This window comes from Manis javanica, chromosome X (assembly GCF_040802235.1).
Source record: "Manis javanica isolate MJ-LG chromosome X, MJ_LKY, whole genome shotgun sequence".
Lineage (NCBI taxonomy): Eukaryota > Metazoa > Chordata > Mammalia > Pholidota > Manidae > Manis > Manis javanica.
Genome location: NC_133174.1, coordinates 6,824,105 through 6,843,811, shown reverse-complemented (window position 1 = coordinate 6,843,811; position 19,707 = coordinate 6,824,105). Strand labels below are relative to the sequence as shown.

General features: G+C 39.0%; 1 protein-coding gene across 5 annotated transcripts in view; it reads right to left on the bottom strand.

Moving 5' to 3' along the window:
* Positions 1–5,325: 5,325 nt before the first annotated feature.
* The window catches only part of MSL3 (MSL complex subunit 3), a 35,640-nt gene continuing 21,258 nt past the window's right edge, over positions 5,326–19,707 (bottom strand). The window contains exons 11-15 of one of the 5 annotated variants that reach the window (XR_012127243.1): positions 19,606–19,705; positions 19,150–19,234; positions 17,035–17,136; positions 15,065–15,224; positions 5,326–8,148 (exon numbers count right to left, since the gene is read on the bottom strand). Coding sequence is in view for 3 of the 5 variants with exons in the window: in XM_037013502.2 (XP_036869397.1) it covers positions 17,037–17,136; positions 19,150–19,234; positions 19,606–19,705 (285 nt within the window). In the remaining 2 variants the exon portion in view is untranslated. The other 4 variants (XM_037013502.2, XM_037013498.2, XR_005060021.2 and 1 more) reach the window with 4 other exon arrangements.

Genomic DNA, 19,707 nt, shown 5'->3' with positions numbered 1-19,707 from the left:
CCTATGGCAGTGACAGCCTGGCCCAGGTAGCAAGCTGGAAAATGTGACGACACAGGCAGTCAGTACCTGGGAAAATAAGGCCCGGTGGGCTGCATGCTTTCCAATTCTGGTGTCTCATTTGCAGGTAGAAAATAAACTATGTTAACTAAGAATGAAACTGTAATGTAATATCTGAGAGTTGGGAGGGTTATTAATATGATTGCAACTTATTAATAGCCCTCCCAACTCTCAGGTATTACATTACAGTTTCATAAAAACATTTCAAGCATTTACTTTTTAATAGATTGCATATTGCTTGCCTCCCTATTGTAAGTTCAAAAAGAAATACTTCTCTTTTGGATTTAACACAAGCCATAAAGAAGTGAAGAGAAGAATGGTATATTTGATTTCTATAATGCACATACATAAAAACACATAAGAATCTTTGGTGCTGAGGATGGAAATTATTTTCCGTGGGGTCTCTTGTACTTTTAAATGGTAGGCATCCTGATGAAAAACTCTCCACAATTTCCACCCACACAGTGATGTGAAAAAAAAGCCAAAGTATGACTTCATAAAGCACGAGTGTATCATGGATGAAATATGAGATGGTGAAAAGTGCAAAAGTTAAAAAAAAAATCACTCGCAAGGCTTTTGAAATCATGACTTTCTTTTGCTTCATTATTAAGAATGTCTGAACTCAAATATTTGCGGTCATGGGAACACAAAGCTAGTAAATGTATTTTGAAAATAGCAACTATCCCACTGTTTGCCCTCTGCTTACCAAACAGGATTTCACATGATCAGATATCCCTTCTCTGAGGACAGTAAGTGATTTTATAGAATCTTAAAGGCAATGGCGTCAAGTAAGGAAAAAATCATGTGCCGCTGTGCATCACTCTCCATAATAGACTCCATGCATGATGCTTAATGCCATCAGCATGGGGTGATGTTAATGATACACAAACAAGTACAAGCTCACTGTATGTTCATTATTGTATCAACTTTAGTGTTTTCAGATAGTTTATGTGGGTTAGAATCTAAAATCTCCTTCCTACATAATTAATTTTAAATTCCTTTAGAATGCAGGGAAAGCACTATTTCTCTAGACCAAGGGGCAGCAAACTACAGCCCACAGGACAGCCCTGCCCGCCACCTGTTTTTTGTACAGAGCGTTGTGTGGGAACCCAGCCCTACCTGTTCGTCTGAGGCCACTTTTACCCTGTACTAACTAGCAAGAGGCTCAGTTGTTGCTGCACAGACTGTATGGCCCACAAAGCCTAAATTATTTACCATCTGGCCCTTTGCCCACCAATGCACTAGACATTTAATTATTTATCTTCACTATACCTATGGCACATTAAACACCAGATATGTCAAATTTCAGTATCTAGTGTGTTGTTTTCCTGAAAGTAATTAATGGGATTTACATTAAGTTTTGGTAGATCATCTGTAAATAGGTGTTGCATTCTGCTCTCCCCACGGAGACATGGAGTTTGTTTTGTTTTCTGCCTTCTTGAATCTGGGGTGGCCCAGTGACTTGCTCTGAGAGCGCAATATGTCAGAAGATGCCTGAAGGCTCTTGCTTTGCACTCGGCGCTCTGCATCACCATGTGGAAAGTCTACCTTCTCTGCAGACAGAGGCCCCACCAGTCCCCACACATAGCAGGCACCCCAGCTGAGGTGCCAGTCTTGAGTGAGGCCTCTTGGACATCCCATGCCAGCTGAATGAAGCCACAGGAATGGCCACAACCAACACCACGTGGAGCCGAACTGCCTAGCTCCGTCTAGGCACCAGACAGGGTGCTAAGAAGAAATCGCTGTTGTTTTAAACCACCAAGCTTTGTCATTTTGCAGCAACAAATGAACTCAGTTTAAGGCTCTGACGTCCCGGTTAGCATTTCAAATTTTCTTTCATTATTTAAAAATATTTCTAAAATAAGCCAACTCCATCATCTTCTTTTATGTCTTACAAGCAAAAAAACATCATTCTGTTCAAATGGCAGTGCGAGACGGTTGGATAAAAAATGTCTCTCCTAAAGTAAATGTAAGAGATGGAGAGCCATCTAAGAAAGAGCAAAATGACCTGGCAATAGCAATAATACACAAAATGCCATCATACTCTGGAAAGGTTTTTTTTTTTTAAACTCACCATCTCAGTGTCAGGGGTTTCAGAATCTTCTCTTTCAAGAAAGCGTTTTCCCCCGTTCTACCTGTCTTCTTAAACAGGAAACAAGTCAAGAGAAAAAAAGACTTCGGGGAAACCAAGAACGTAATTGTTGAATTCAAGTCGGCTGATGAGAGGTGACGTATAATTGAGTGATGATAAAAGGATCAAAGTTGATAAATACTGAGCATTTTACTACTCAGGAGAAAAGAAACAATGGTTAAGGAGAGGAAGGCAATGAAGGACGAAATTGATACAGAAATGAATAAAAGTCCCGTGGGAGTCACAGAAACCTGGAGCAGGGGATTTGATTTCCCATGGAGTGTGTAAAAGGGGGCTCAGGAAGATTTAATTGAAATCTCAAAAAAACAGGGTGACTTCAACAAACCATTGAAACACATGTGCGTCAAAGAGTAGACTAAGACGAAAAAACTCCAAAATGATTATAGCAACTAGCTGTGGCAGTGTGACGATGAGTATTTTCCCCTACTTTTTAACTGCTTTGATGTGCCTGTGCTTTTCAGCTTTTAGCTTGTTGTTTTGCGGGGTGGGGGGGAGACTGCCAATGTGTACCACGTGATTTTAAAAGACATGAGGGTGGGTTGTTGGTTTGATAAGAGTAATAACAACCACCTTAACATTTTTAGAAAATGGTTTTTAAATGCAGTGAAGAAAATAATTAAAGCATGAAAGTAAGTATATGAGAACGCAGATAAGTACAGCATTATTTGTAAACCCAAGAGAAAAATTATTGGGGGAAAGAAAGAAAACATAAAGGTGATTACCTTTGAGAAATATAATCAATAAAAAAAGGTGGAAAATGCTTCCCAAAGAAATTCTGAGTGTTAAAATGGACTTGAATAACAGCTACTGAAAAATAGCTCTGCAAATGTCAAAAAAGGGCAGGCACAACGGTCAGGTATTTGAAAATCTAGATCAGGCTTGGCAAACTTTATCCGTAAGGGACTGGATAATACATATTTTAGGCTTTATGGGCCTTAGTCTCTGTCGCAACCACTCAGTCTCCACTAGCCACGTGGGAACCGCTGAATTCAAGAGTTAAATGTAAACATCAGTGAAAGACAACGATGGGTTAATTAACAACAATCATTGCGCGGGAGGGGACTTTTCAGAAGCATCTTCACACAGAACCGGTGAGAGTGTAAACCGCAAGAATTCGACGGGAGAGCAGTTTGGCCAAGTATATGGAGAACTTGAACAATGTTTATACTAGGGGATACCTGCAGCAGAGGGAGCGCTGCTGGCCGGCGGCTGCTGGGACCCGGGGTTCAGCGGAGGGCTTCCGGGAGGGGCTGCTTCTGGAAGTGCCGAGAGAAGGTGCAGGTTGCAGCCAGCTGCTGCCGCCGGCCCGGGGGCCCCAGCATCCGGGACAGTCAAGATGAAGCCCCTGCTCCCTTCCTCTACCTTCCCTCTCCAGTGCCCTCTGCCGGCAGGAACAGGAAGCACGCCCGCATACAAACGTGGTTTGCAGTCCCATATTCACAAAACCAGAGCACAGCAGAAAGCGGTGGGTTTGGAGCGGCTAGCTAACCACTGAGAAACTGGCAACACCTGAAATCTCTTTGTGCGATTTCCATCAAGCTTACAAAATATGCTGGATATTTCCAAAACCAGAGGCTTGGTTCCAAAATCTTAAAGGATCGAACTAAAAAATTAGCATTAGATGTTCCTCTGGGAGCAAGCAGTTTTCTTCATTCGTGTTATTTCATTACAAGCTTTAATCAGGATTTTCTGATTGATCTAACTTGGAAAGTTTGAGGACAAGGATGTAGTTTTCTAATAGGTATATTTCTCCTCATTTTTCTATACAAAATGCATGATAGAGTATTACATCTACAAACCAGCAATTCTTATCACCAGTCATAAGAATTGTAAACTAAGAGCAGATGCATTACAGAGCATCAATAATGTAACCTGACATAAATCGAAAAACCTGAGGCAGCTCTCGGATATGGTTACACACTGAATGCAATGAGGTGATGTTGACATCATTCTGTTATGATCAGCTCGTTTGGACTGAACACAAAGGACAAAGGGTACATGCAATTTGTTGAGAAGAACACTTATTATGAGGACAGGCTCCTGTGTACTAATTCACTTTTGACAGGGGATGTGTAAAATATAAGAACATGTAGCTACTTACTGCTTAAGCAACCAGTGATCTTTTTCCTGTTTACAGAGAAAATATTGTTTGACCTAACCTTGATCATACCATGGCATGTTTACCATATCATGTCTTGGTATGGTAAAATGCAGGTTTTTAAATTTGATCTCTGAATTTGAGAAAACCAAAGGAACTGGTTTTCCTTACTGAATAATGAACCTGTGACCCCTCAGAAATTATGTAATGTGGTATGTTTGCCCCATTCAACACAATATTTGAAGTAGTCTTTGGATGACCAATCAACTCCTTTCCATAATGTCATTAATAGCTGCCCTGGAAACCAGTTAGTTAGCAAAGTAACAGACCATCACCTCCTATCCTGCTTTTCACCCCTGTAAAGTTGTTCATTTTAAAATGTCTGATATCTATGATACCACCACATAGCAATCCCAATACCACATAAAAGCACTGGGATAAGGGGCGACTGTGAGATGAGGTAATGTGGATATTTCAAAGATATTTCATTTCCTCCAGTTTTTCTTCTGGTTCTCTGTTATAAATTGGTCCTACCAGACAACTGCCCTGAAACTTACCACCAGGAACTCTTGTAAAGCCAGGTCACTGTCTAATGTAACCTTAGACTCTAGAAAGTGTGAAAAAGCATGTGTCTGACCATCCAGCCATTGTGGGGTATACAATCTAAAGAAAGACTGGCATTTGAATACAAGACACCATGTACAATGCAGTTGTTTGCAGCACTATTAGTAACTTGGAAGTTACCTGAATGTCCAAAGATGGTGAGGGACTTATATGCATGTGATAGGCTCCTAGCAGTTAAAAGGATTAAAATAAATGTGTGTATATGTAAAAACACAAATTGAGGTCGTTAGGTATATGTACATAATATATGTATATATTATACATATGTATGTATGTGTAAATATGCATCTACATATATACCAAAAAATAAGTGCCATGAATGCAGTGAGTCCACACTACACCAGACTTAGGGGATTATTGCCTCTGAGAAAAGGACAGGGCACTGAGATCCAGGTAATGGTGAACGGAATTTTCAACAAATCCAATATGTTTTATTTCTTTTTAAAACAGTGGCTGGAAACAAATATTTCAAAATAGTAATAGTCTTTAATTTTGTTATGAAAATATATTTCATAATCTCCTTTATAGTTTTCTGCAAACTTTAAACTTCTTACAGAATAAAACCCATGTGTGCTAGCTACAAGATCCCAAACATGTATAGCCGTCTCTGTCTGTTTTTTCTTTCTCGTTACCTGAGCAGGAGCAGGTACGTACATGTTCCCTTGGTTCAAAAACTACGGCTGTCAGAACTTCAGCAATTTCAACCAAGGCAATGAAGTTTGAGCTTTTCCATAGATATGGTGGAAAACATATACCACAGAGACACATTGTGATGTCAACTATTGCTGCATAACAAACCACCCCCAAATGCAGTGGCTTAATGCAATAAACTTTTATTATTGATCAACAATATATGGGTGGGTCCACTAACCTAGGCTATGCTTGGCAGAGTTTGATCGGCTCATCCATGCATCTGTGGTGGGCTGGTAGGTAGGCTGGGGTTGCTCGGTCTACAAGGGTTTCACTCACATGTTGGGCAGTCAGCTGGTTGTTGGCTGGATGATGAGACTAACTGGGCAATGCCTCTCTTACCATCTGTCAAGTTAGCCCTAGCTTGTTACAGCTCAGTAAAGCTCAGAGAGAGAGAGGGGAAGTGAATCACTTATGCCATACTTTCCTGGCCAAAGCCAAGTCCCAAAGCCAGACCAGTCAGGGTGTCATACGTAACAAAACAGCTCCCTCGCTGTGATCTATTGAAAATCAGCCCTCAACACAAGAAAGAGAAAAAAGTCAGACCAAATTCAAGGGGAAGGAAAATAGACCCTACCTCTTGATTAAGAGAAGCAGCAAATTCATATTTCAAAGGTTAGAGACAGGGACATGGTGTATGTGTGTGTGTGTGTGTGTGTGTGTGTGTGAAGATTTAGAAACATTTTTCAATCCATGTACAACACCACGGCTTCTCATAGACCACATTAACAAAGGGCTTCAATGCTGTGATTCGTCAGGCTTTATGTGCTACAGAATATACAAGATGAACTATTATGTATCAAAATAAAATCTTACTAGGTTTTCCCTCCAATAGAGCATTTTCACCTTCAGGCTGTTTTATGTACTGCCTGAACACATTTCAACAGCCCCCATCCTCTGACACTAATAGGTGTGTTTCTATACAGATCAAAATCATCTCATTCCAAATAATTTTCTGGATAATAAGGGACAACTAATAGAGGCTGAAACAACTAATATTAGACAACTAATAGATGACCTGAAATTGTCTTAAAAGCCATGTTTACAATGGTGAAGACTGAGCAGTAAATACCACTTAAAGGCTGGAATAATTTACCTTGTGCCACAGCAAATCTCCAAAATGACTTATTACATCATTTCACTGAAAGTAAATATGAGTGAGAAAAGTACAAATCAACAGAAAAACACAGTTGAGCATTTTACTATGTATGATTTTTCACGATCTTCTGTAAGGATGAAGATTGATGTTGCAAAGAAATTCCAAAACACGAAGGCTTGTAAAGATGAACTGGCTATGGTTTGCATTATTCTTAATTCATGTTATTTTTGCTGTCACTAATTTGTTTATTAACCTTGTTTGCTGATACCATTTATCAGTGTATACCTATATTCCTTATGCCCTACTATGCAGAGGAAGTTGGAATTCAAAGAAGTTTGAAGATCTGTCAACTCCATATTTGCTCAAGAGGGAATTGTAGGAAGGCACGGCACTGGGCTTTTGGAACTTGAGATGAAGCATGAGTTCAGGAGAGTGAGAAAAGGAACCTTGGCCTGACTTGGGCAATGATGCATGCAAGAAGCCATGCCAGCATAGTGGATCAAACAGCCTTTCAGTTCTCAAAACTGGGTTTTCCCAGTGTATTTTCCTTGAGTTTCAGGCATAGCTAATCCCTAAATCTCCCTGTTTCAACTAAGATGTAGTTCATATACCATAAAATTCACTTTTGAAAACTACAATTCTGTGGGTTTTGGTAAATTCGTAGATTGGTACAATAGTCATTACTGTCTAATTCCAGAAATCTCTGTCATCCTGTAGACATCAGACCTATTAGCAGTCAGTTCCAATTCCCTCCTCTCCCCGTTCTCTGACAACCACTGATCTTTCTGGACACTTCATATAAATGGATCATAGAGTATGTGGCCTTTTGTGTCGGCCTTCTCCTGGAACCCTTTTAATGGGTGAAAAGACATATGAGCCAGATGTTACCACCTCCTGGGATGTCCCTGCTCTTTCCTCACCTGCCTGGAGGCCAGTCTCAGCCAGACAACCCATCTCCACCAAAGGTCAAAAACACAACTCCATCTCAAGTGTTCAGTGAATGGTTGACACTGGCAGATGTCTCCTGCAGAGTTGAAAGGGAGGCGCACACTGCATGTCACCCAGCAAAAATGTCCCAATTCTTCTCTTTTTCTGAAGCAGATCCTTCATTGCTTTTCTTTTCCCTTTCATCTTCAGAAATCTTTGCCTTGATTCAGTAACACATGAACACTTGCTTATTCATCCATTTATTTTAACTATATTCCTTGCTATATGAGGACACATGTAATATGTATGCTTTTGATGCATGAAGTACACTGGCCACACATGTAACTTTGAAAAGATGACCTGGGCCAGCTTCCTAGTCGGTACTCCAGTCAACATGCAGAGGGAGGGTAACTGGCTGAGCATATCTTCCCAGGCCCAGCAGACATCCACAGGGGACTTACATTCTGCTCCTTGGTCCCACTATTTACACCAGAGGGAAAGCTGAAGCAAAGAAATGGCCATTTACAAATTCACTCATAGTTTAGAAGATGTATTTCAGGGAAGAGAAGGGCAGAGGGTAGCATTCTCTGTCTTTTTACTAGGAGGGCACTGTTTACTGTTTTTTAGATAAAACAACACAGTCCTATTAGCTTAAATATGCACTAAGGATTTGTCCCAAATGAACATCTGGAAGGATCTGGCTCAAGCATAAGATAAGCAGAAGTTAGAATGAAAAGGTGTGTCTAATTTCATTGCTTAAAAAACTTAAGTTGGTTTATTGAGGAATCTTACCTCATTGGGAGGTAAGCATGATTTCCCCAAGATACAGATTTTATCTGTTGAAATTCCCTTTCACAATGGGTATCAAGTCCCTTAACACCATCTTGTCATATTTTATATCTCGTGAAAATAATCAAACCTATCTAAATTGACATCCACACACCAGTTAAGAGTAGAATTATCCACTTTTGATAATTGGAAGGGTAATTCTGGAAAATGTTACCATTTATGGTTACATTATATTTTTTAAAATTAAGAACTGGTTAAAGCAACACACTTAATGTAGAACTTGGTAGTTAAAGTAATGGTCTCTGGCTGTAGAAATTCTCTGAAGTGTCTTCCCCTACCAAGGACCATGGCTTATTTATCCTTATCTTTCCAATACCCAACAGTTTGAGCCACCACAGTAGGTGGCTGTAAATAAATATTCTGATAAACTTACCATTGACAAACTAACTATTAAAGGGCAGAGGCTCCTGAGTTATTAAAAAAATAATGGCCAAACCAGGTAACTGTACTTCCTCAAATATTTAGAGTTAATAACATGATGGAGGTCAACTTTTATAAACTGATAAATTTTTCTTTTTTGTGTACACTATGATTTATAATCTACTTCTGTTCAGAAATGTTTTGTTCTCGTGTGAACTTCTCAAAGTCCTAGTATAAGGTTCTGATACACAAGTTATTGAAATATTTTTAATATACCTTTAAATGACTAAAAAGGGAAAATTAACACAATGAATATGATACTTAACTGCAAGGTCTGGTAGTATAGGTAATTTAAAAATTGACAAAAGGAGAATAATGTATTTTTTTTTAATTTTTTTAAAATTCATTTTGTTATCATTAATCTATAATTACATGAAGAACATTATGTTTACTAGACTCCCCCCTTCACCAAGTCCCCCCCACAAACCCCATTACAGTCACTGTCCATCAGCGTCGTAAGATGCTGTAGAATCACTACTTGTCTTCTGTGTTGCACAGCCCTCCTTATGCACCCCCACATTATACATCCGAATCGTAATACCCCCTTTCTTTTTCCCCACCCTTGTCCCTCCCTCTCCACCCATCCGCCCCAGTCCCTTTCCCTTTGGTAACTATTAGTCCATTCTTGGGTTCTGTGATTCTGCTGCTGTTTTGTTCCTTCAGTTTTCCTTTGTTCTTATACTCCACATATGAGTGAAATCATTTGGTACTTGTCTTTCTCCACCTGGCTTATTTTACTGAGCATAATACGTTCTAGCTCAATCCATGTTGTTGCAAATGGTAGGATTTGTTTTCTTCTTATGGCTGAATAATATTCCATTGTGTATATGTACCACATCGTCTTTATCCATTCATCTACTGATGGACACTTAGGTTGCTTCCATTTCTTGGCTATTGTAAATAGTGCAGCAATAAACATAGGGGTGCACTGTCTTTTTCAAACTGGGCTGCTTCATTCTTAGGATAAATTCCTAGAAGTGGAATACCTGGGTCAAATGGTATTTCTATTTTGAGCTTTTTGAGGAACCTCCATACTGCTTTCCACAATGGTTGAACTACTTTCCACAATGGTTGAACTAATTTACATTCCCACCAGCGGTGTAGGAGGGTTCCCCTATCTCCACAACCTCGCCAACAGTTGTTGTTGTCTGTCTTTTGGATGGTGGCCATCCTTATTGGTGTGAGGTGATATCTCACTGTGGTTTTAATTTGCATTTCTCTGATGACTAGCGATGTGGAGCATCTTTTCATGTGTCTATTGGCCATCTGAATTTCTTCTTTAGAGAACAGTCTGTTCAGTTCCTCGGACCATTTTTAAATTGGATTATTTGCTTTTTGTTTGTTGAGGTGCGTGAGCTCTTTATATATTTTGGATGTCAAACATTTTTCGGATCTGTCATTTATGAATATATTCTCCCATACTGTAGGATACCATCTTGTTCTATTGATGGTGTCCTTTGCTGTACAGAAGCTTTTCAGCTTGATATAGTCCCACTTGTTCATTTTTGCTTTTGTGTCCCTTGCCCAGGGAGATATGTTCATGAACAAGTTACTCAAGTTTATGTCCAAGAGATTTTTGCCTATGTTTTGTTCTAAGAGTTTTATGGTTTCATGACTTATATTCAGGTCTTTGATCCATTTCAAATTTACTTTTCTGTATGGGGTTAGACAGTGATCCAGTTTCATTCTCCTACATGTAGCTGTCCAGTTTTGCCAGCTCCATCTGTTGAAAAGACTGTCATTTCCCCATTGTATGTCCATGGCTCCTTTATCAAATATTAATTGACAATATATGCTTGGGTTAATGTTTGGAGTCTCTATTCTGTTCCACTAGTCTGTGGCTCTGTTCTTGTGCCAGTACCAAACTGTCTTGATTACTGTGGCTTTGTAGGAGAGCTTGATGTTGGGGAGTGAGATCCCCCCCACTTTATTCTTCCTTCTCAGGATTGCTTTGGCTATTCGGGGTCTTTGGTGTTTCCATATGAATTTTTGAACTATTTGTTACAGTTTGTTGAAGAAGGTTGTTGGTAATTTGATAGGAATTGCATCAAATCTGTGTATTGCTTTGGACCGGATGGCCATTTTGATGATATTAATTCTTCCTAGCCAAGAACATTGGATGAGTTTCCATTTGTTAGAGTCCTCTTTAATTTCTCTTAAGAGTGTCTTATACTTTTCAGGGTATAGGTCTTTTACTTTCTTGGTTAGGTTTATTCCTAAGTATTTTATTCTTTGATGCAATTGTGAATGGAATTGTTTTCCTGATTTCTCTTTCCATTAGCTCATTGTTAGTGTATAGGAAAGCCACAGATTTCTGTGTGTTAATTTTGTATCCTGTAACTTTGCTGTATTCCAATATCAGTTCCAGTAGTTTTGAGTGGAGTCTTTAGGGTTTTTTATGTACAATATCATGTCATCTGCAAATAGTGACAGTTTAACTTCTTTACCAATTTGGATTCCCTGTATTTCTCTGTTTTGTCTAATTGCCGTGGCTAGGACCTCCAGTACTATGTTGAATAACAGTGGGGAGAGTGGACATCCCTGTCTTTTTCCCGATCTCAGAGGAAAAGCCTTCAGCTTTTCAGCGTTCAGTATGATGTTGGCTGTGGGTTTATCATATATGGCCTTTATTATGTTGAGCTACTTGCCCTCTATACCCATTTTGTTGAGTTTTTATCATGAATGGATGTTGAATTTTGTTGAATGCGTTTTCAGCATATATGGAGATGATTATGTTTTTTGTCCTTCTTTTTGTTTATATGGTGGATGATGTTGATGGATTTTCGAATGTTGTACCATCCTTGCATCCCTGGGATGAATCCCACTTGGTCGTGGGGTATGATCCTTTTGATGTACTTTTGAATTCGGTTTGCTAATATTTTGTTGAGTATTTTTGCATCTATGTTCATCAGGGATATTGGTCTGTAATTTTCTACTTTGGTGAGGTCTTTGCCTAGTTTTGGTATTAGGGTGATGTTGGCTTCATAGAATGAGTTTGGGAGTATTCCCTCCTTTTCTATTTTTTGGAAAACTTTAAGGAGAATGGGTATTATGTCTTCTCTGTATGTCTGATAAAATTCTGAGGTAAATCCATCTGACCCGGGGATTTTGTTCTTGGGTAGTTTTTTGATTACTACTTTAATTTCCTTGCTGGTAATTGGTTTGTTTAGATTTTTTGTTTCTTCCTTGGTCAGTCTTGGGAGGTTGTATTTTTCTAGGAAGCTGTCTATTTCTTCTAGGTTTTCCAGCTTGTTAGCATATAGGTTTTCATGGCAGTCTCTAATAATTCTTTGTATTTCTCTGGGGTCCGTCATGAGGTTTCTTTTCTTGTTTCTGATTCTGTTGATGTATGTTGATTCTCTTTTTCTCTTAATAAGTCTGGCTAGAGGTGTATCTATTTTGTTTATTTTCTCAAAGAACCAGCTCTTGGTTTCATTGATTTTTCCTATTGTTTAACTCCTCTCAATTTTATTTATTTCTTCTCTGATCTTTATTATGTCCCTCCTTCTGCTGACTTTAGGCCTCATTTGTTCTTCTTTTTCCAATTTTGATAATTGTGACATTAGACTATTCATTTGGGTTTGTTCTTCCTTCTTTAAATATGCCTGGATTGCTATATACTTTCCTCTTAAGACTGCTTTCACTGCGTCCCACAGAAGTTGGGGCTTTGTGTTGTTGTTGTCATTTATTTCCATATACTGCTGAATCTCCATTTTAATTTGGTCGTTGATCCACTGACTATTTAGAAGTGTGTTATTAAGCCTTCATGTGTTTGTGAGCCTTCTTGCTTTCTTGGTACAATTTCTTTCTGGTTTTATACCTCTGTGGTCTGAAAAGTTGGTTGGTAGGATTTCAATCTTTTGGAATTTACTGAGGATCTTTTTGTGGCCTAGTATGTGGTCTATTCTGGAAAATGTTCCATGTGCACTTGAGAAGAATGTGTATCCTTTTGCTTTTGGGTGTAAAGTTCTATAGATGATGTCTATTAGGTCCATCTGTTCTAGTGTGTTGTTCAGTGCCTCTGTGTCCTTACTTATTTTCTGTCTGGTGGATCTGTCCTTTGGAGTGAGTGGTGTGTTGAAGTCTCCTAAAATGAATGCATTGCATTCTATTTCCTCCTTTAGTTCTGTTAGTATTTGTTTCACATATGCTGGTGCTCCTGTGTTGGGTGCATATATATTTATAATGGTTATATCCTCTTGTTGGACTGAGCCCTTTATCATTATGTAATATCCTTCTTTATCTCTTGTTACTTTCTTTGTTTTGAAGTCTATTTTGTCTGATACTAGTACTGCAACACCTGCTTTTTTCTCCCTGTTGTTTGCCTGAAATATGTTTTTCCATCCCTTGACTTTTGGTCTGTGCATGTCTTTGGGTTTGAGGTGAGTCTCTTGTAAGCAGCATATAGATGGGTCTTGTTTTTTTATCCATTCAGTGACTCTATGTCTTTTGATTGGTGCATTCAGTCCATTTACATTTAGTGTGATTATTGATAGGTATGTACTTATTGCCATTTCAGGCTTTAGATTTGTGGTTACCAAAGGTTCAAGGTTAATTTCCTTACTATCTAAGAGTCTAACTTCACTCACTTAGTATGCTGTTACAAACACAATCTAAAGGTTCTTTTCTGTTTCTCCTCCTTTTTCTTCCTCCTCCGTTCTTTATATATTAGGTATCATATTTTGTACTTTTTGTCTATCCCTTGATTGACTTTGGGGATAGTTAATTTAATTTTGCATTTGCTTAGTAATTAGCTGTTCTACTTTCTTTACTTTGGTTTTATTACCTCTGGTGACAGCTGTTCAACCTTAGGAGCACTTCCATCTACAGCAGTCTCTCCAAAATAGGCTGTAGAGATCGTTTGTGGAAGGTAAATTTTCTCAGCTTTTGCTTATCTGGAAATTTTTTAATCCCTCCTTCAAATTTAAATGATAATCTTGCTGGATAAAGTAATCTTGGTTCCAGGCCCTTCTGCTTCATGGCGTTAAATACATCATGCCACTCCCTTCTGGCCTGTAAGGTTTCTGCTGAGAAGTCTGATGTTAGCCTGATGGGCTTTCCTTTGTATGTGATCTTATTTCTGTCTCTGGCTGCTTTTAACAGTCTGTCCTTATCCTTGATCTTTTCCATTTTAATTACTATGTGTCTTGGTGTTGTCTTCTTTGGGTCCCTTGTGTTGGGAGATCTGTGGATCTCCATGGCCTGAGAGACTATCTCCTTCCCCAGATTGGGGAAGTTTTCAGCAACTACCTCCTCAAAGACACTTTCTATCCCTTTCTCTTTCTCTTCTTCTTCTGGTATCCCTATACTGCGAATATTGTTCCGTTTGGATTGGTCACACAGTTCTATCAATATTCTTTCTTTCTTAGAGATCCTTTTTTCTCTCTGTGCCTCAGCTTTTTTGTTCCTCTTCTCTAGTTTCTATTTCACTTATCCTCTCCTCCATCTTATCCAACCGGCTTTTAGTACCCTCCATCATGCTCTTCAACGATTGGATCTCCTACCTGAATTCATTCCTGAGTTCTTGGATGTCTTTCCATACCTCCATTAGCATGTTGATGATTCTTATTTTGAACTGCCTTTCAGGAAGAGTCAAAAGGTCCATATCATTTAAATCTTTCTTGGGAGTTGTATTAATAATTTTACTCTGGACCAGGTTTCTTTGGCGTTTCATATTTGTATATGGCGCCCTCTAGTGTCCAGAAACTCTATTCTGGAGCTGCTCAGCCCCTGAAGCAATGTTGGGGGTCACAGGGGAATGGTATTGGTGCCTAGGGGGAGGAAAGAGCTGTTCCCCGCTTCCCGGCTGCTGTGCCTGTCTGCACTGCCTGAACTAGTGGGCTGAGCACACAGGTATAAGCTGTTGTCCCAGGGCAGCCGGATATGGATCCCTGCTTTCCACAAGTGGCCGGGATCCCAATCTCCCCAGGAATTCTGCCTATCCCAGCTTTCCAACCCCGTAATCAGAAGAATATGATGAAAGCATCATGAAATGTAGGTTTGTGCTTCCAGCGCAGATCTCTGGAGCTAGGTATTCAGCAGTCCTAAGCCTTCCACTCCCTCCCTGCTCAGTTTCTCTTCCTCCCACCGGTGAGCTGGGGTGGGGGAAGGACTTGGGTCCCGCGGAGCAGTTGCGCTGGTACGTTACCCCGTTCCATGAGGTCTGCTCTTTTCTCCAGGTGTATGCAGTCTGGCACCATCCTCTTTCCTGTTGCTCTCTCAGGATTAGTTGCACCAACTATATTTTCTAATTGTATCCAGTTTTAGGAGGAAGCTTCTGTCTCTTCTCTCACGCCACCATGTTTAATCTGTATCAGAGAATGTAATTTTATTAAGATGGTTTAGACATTTAAATCACAGATTTAACTTATCAATTATCTGAAAAATTATTAGCATTATACAATAAAGGAACATATTTTAAACATTTAAATCAACCTAAGCTGCAAATCATCAGCTTAAGGGAAGTTGTAATTAAGAAATGCCTTTGGGGTAAGAAAATAATTTTTCATTATTAGAAAATGAATTAATTGTAAACTCAAGGTGTATAACTATATAAATGTTCCAAGAGACAGTGCATGTTCATTTCACTGGGGACATTCAACAAGCAGACTCTTGTAAGGGCAAATATTTGTTTTCTTTTCCAGGCCATGAATAATTACTATTCATTTTTTAAATAATTCAGAGCACACTGCAGGTGAACCAGGTTGAAACAGGCATTGCATGAACCAAATGGAGATGACACCTAGCAAAAATCCAAATGCTGCTCCTAATTAGACACTAAAAAACCATTGTACTTAACAAGTGTACTAAGAGGTCTCCTGTGATTTAGAGGTTCTGAGTCTTACTGGTCAATGTATGGTGAAATCTCTTTGCTGGAACCATACACACATTAAGAAAAAAAACTCCCTGTGGCCCTTGTTGTTCATAACCAGTGATCTTTGGAAGTTAAAATCAACTGAGCTGAGCTGTAAGAAAAGGTAGCGCTCTATTCAAGGTTTATCTGATACTGGTATCATTTCAATTGAGTTACAACTTTCTAAAACATCCCGGGGAACAGAGGAGTGAGGAGGTATGTGAGAGACCAAGAAGAAGATTAGAAGGGTGACTTCTGAGACCATCAGCTAGTAATGATAGAGGACGATAAATTCACTGCCCCAGACCAGCCCAGAGAATGGCAAGAAGACAATGAAGAGCCATACCAACTTCCAGTAACCACCTTGTAGGCAAGCCACCAAGTGAGACAAAAATCAAAGAAGGAAAGGAAAACAAAAGGCCTTCACAAAAAGGCACAAAGGGAAAACAAACAAAAAGTTATGAGTCAAGAAGTTACCTTACTGTTCCTCTGCAATATATAAAGAGAAGAGTCCAAGGCCGGAGGGAAAACTCTCCTGGTTCTGTCCAATAAGACAGGCAATGCTTTATTTCGATTACCAAAAGTAAGGTTTTACAGAAAGGGAACCATAACATTACACAACAAACTATAGCTGTAAAATTTCCAACAACATCAGCAACGCTTTAGTTAGATCACCAAAAATAAGGTTTTACAAAAAAGGAACCCTAACAAGCAGATGTATAGCTGCACAATTAATTGTGCCATCAATATCAACATCAAAGTCCAAAAGATTTTAGCACTATTTTGTGGTTTCTAAACAAAACTAAAATTCACTGGGCAGGATTCATTGCAAGAATAAAATAAATTTGAAAAACAATTTTGCTTACTGCTAACAAGGAACTAGGAAATGTGGTCATTGCTAACAAATAACACTAGCATCAACCAAAAACAGCCTAACCACACATTTTCATGAGTATTTCAATGTGAACACAGCTCCTCTCTTCCCACTATTACAGATGATGTGAACAGTGGCAAGGGTCAGATGTTGGAGGCTGTTCAGGCACCTAAGAAGTAATCCTTAACAGAAATAAGTACAATATGTGAGCAACGTAGGAAATAGACCCACTCTGCCAGAACACCCCAAGAGTGGGTGGTATCTGTAAAGAAGACCAGCCATATTCTAATTCTTCACTGGGAACCTAGAACTCAAAGGTAGCCGGAGAAGCTCTTCTTCCAGAACAAACTATAGTAAGTTTAATAAGGTTTAAAATCTTTAAATTTTAAACCTTTAATACGTTGCCCTTGGGTTCTTGGTGCTGTAGTGTGCCTCACAGGCAGCGACATAGGCAGACTCTGGGAAGAAGTCATCGTGGTATTCTGCTAAAAACCTGGAGGAAGAAAAAAATGGTGTCAATGATCATCACAGTAAGGACTACATACCAGCCAGCAAAGTCTTAACTTCCAACTACTTTAACATTTCCCTCTTTTTTGGTATTAGGAAGAAAAAAATTGAATAGAATCTTGATTTCTAAGTACTGATTACTTTCATTACACACATTTGGCTTCTACATGAATTGCTATTTCATTGGAATCCTTTCACTAAGAAGTGTACAGATAGAAAGAGAATCTAAGTTCTGCTAGGCGGCTGTCTTGATTATAAAAACACTTCTATGGAAAAAAGGCCTCAGTGACTATCCACATTTTCCTGCTTTAAAAACAAACCATAAAAAATAAATTATACTCAACAAATATTACTTGAGAGATTCCCAATGCTTATAATAGGCAAAGTTACAACAAAATTGAATGATATAACCAGTAAAGAGCATTTTGGGTCTGAATTTGCCATACAAAAAGGTGTTATGGTTCCAGTTTGTAGTACCAAAACTCACCAACAAGAAGACTGACTTATATCTGATCATGGATATTAAAATGTGGCTACTCATTCAAGAGTCTGTCATACACATATGCTACCTTGACCTTGAAGCATCAAAGATTTCATCATGGAGGGCTAAAGCATTCTCACATGGGCCGTATTAAGTAATGAGCTGATTAGCTTCGTGTCTATTTTCCTGGCCTCCTCTCGCCTGTCTAAATACCTATAAATTTAAGGATAAACCTCTGTAACACCTTCTTCGGTTAAAAATTGAGTCTAAATTCATTCAAGAGCTAACGTTTTCTTCTGTGCATCCTTTTTACAGCAATTATTGAGTCCACCGATTCTCTAGTTGACATCTTTGGATACATTTTCAAAACCAATTACTGTATTTATAAATCTAAGTTATTTCCATAAATCCTAATTTCTATTTTAACTGGGCATAACTCAAAATGAGCAGAATTGACTATGCTAACTTGCAGCTAGCTCTTCATATTTTATTGGCATTATTTGATTTTGGCTTGTAAAATTTTTATGCCAAATAAGAGTGTTTGTTTGAGGGGGAGGCTGGAAGAGAATATTTTTGAAGCTTGTTTCTAAATAAGATGTTATAAAGTCTAATTCTACTCACAGACACTTGATTTAAAATGCCTACATGAAAGTATCTTTTAAAAATCCCAAGACCAATTTCTCTGGCTGGAATCCTCTCCACTCTGTGGTAAATCCGAATTGACTAGCTCGGGCAGGTTGGGGTCTGACTACAAGGAAAGGTACTCCCCTTAAGGAGAAGGAAGAAACAAGCTCAGGTAGCTAGACAGGAAGTACTGGGTACCACAGGGTGACAACCAGCCTTCAATACCAAGGAGAACTGGTCAATAGACAGCTGGGTGGGACAGACGGCGAGAGCTGGACCACAGGCATAGATGAGGCTGGGGCCTGCCACAAGGCGAGGCGTGGTGAAGGAGGGGAGGAGGGGCAGAGCCTTGGGGCAAATGATCCTATGATACAAAATGACTGGCACTGTCAGGTGAAGGAAACAATAACTTACTCTGAATTCACAAACTGTCAGCATAGACTATTAGTCATTTATCTGAACTCTAAAGTAAACACCAAAATTCAACCTGTAAATGTTAATATTTTCGTTTCTGTACATGTAACAGAAAAAGTCTAATACTTAGGGTACATCGGAATAAAAAATGTAAAACGAAATGATCAATCTCAATCAACCGCTTCTGAAAATTAATTTTCTACTCACATGGTTATCCAAGTGGATTCTTCTAGTGACACAAAACATTTTACCTCTGCACAATGAATACTCGACTCAGAGACCATAATTTAAAGCTAAATTATGGAAACAAGAGCCCCAAACCCCTCTATTACATTACAATTAGAACTAAGCATACTTAGGTAACACTGCTACTATTTAAAATACCACACAGCTAGCTAGCTTCCACATCTGCTCAAGAGAAGTTCAGTAAAGTCATATGTGAGGCTACAGAAGTAAGTTTTCACCAAGTAATAAAAATACCTCAGAAACAGATCAAAGTGCTTCAGTAAAGCCTTTAGATTCTTCTCAGAAAAGGACATCTTTCCAAGGATTTCTGGAAGTTTCACTGCATTAAAAATAAAAGCAAGACCATTTACAGCCAGCAGAATCTACAATGAGTAGGATAAAACTCAGGGATCATCTGGGTCCCTGCTTATCCTTCTTTGAACTGAAATTAACATCTACATTATCAAACAAAACCAGAAACACTTAGTGAACATAAAGATAGAGTAGTAGTACAAATATTAAAAACACAATTTTTATGAAATTTGATCCATTCAGTCTTTGCTTCTTTGTTTTTCTTTTGGTTAAGAGGTCACCGTTCAATTATTTCTCTTAGATGTCAAAATTGCCACAAGATGTACATAAGCTAACAAGATGCTGAAAACAAAGTAGGGGGGAAAAATAAAGAAGGCAGCAGGAACCAGGATTTCGTACCAAATAATCGCAACAAGTGTTGGGCCCCATAAATGTAAGAGGGTGGAGGTGGCTGATCACCTGGCGGATAACTGTCAGGTACAAGTTTCCAGGAGAGGACCT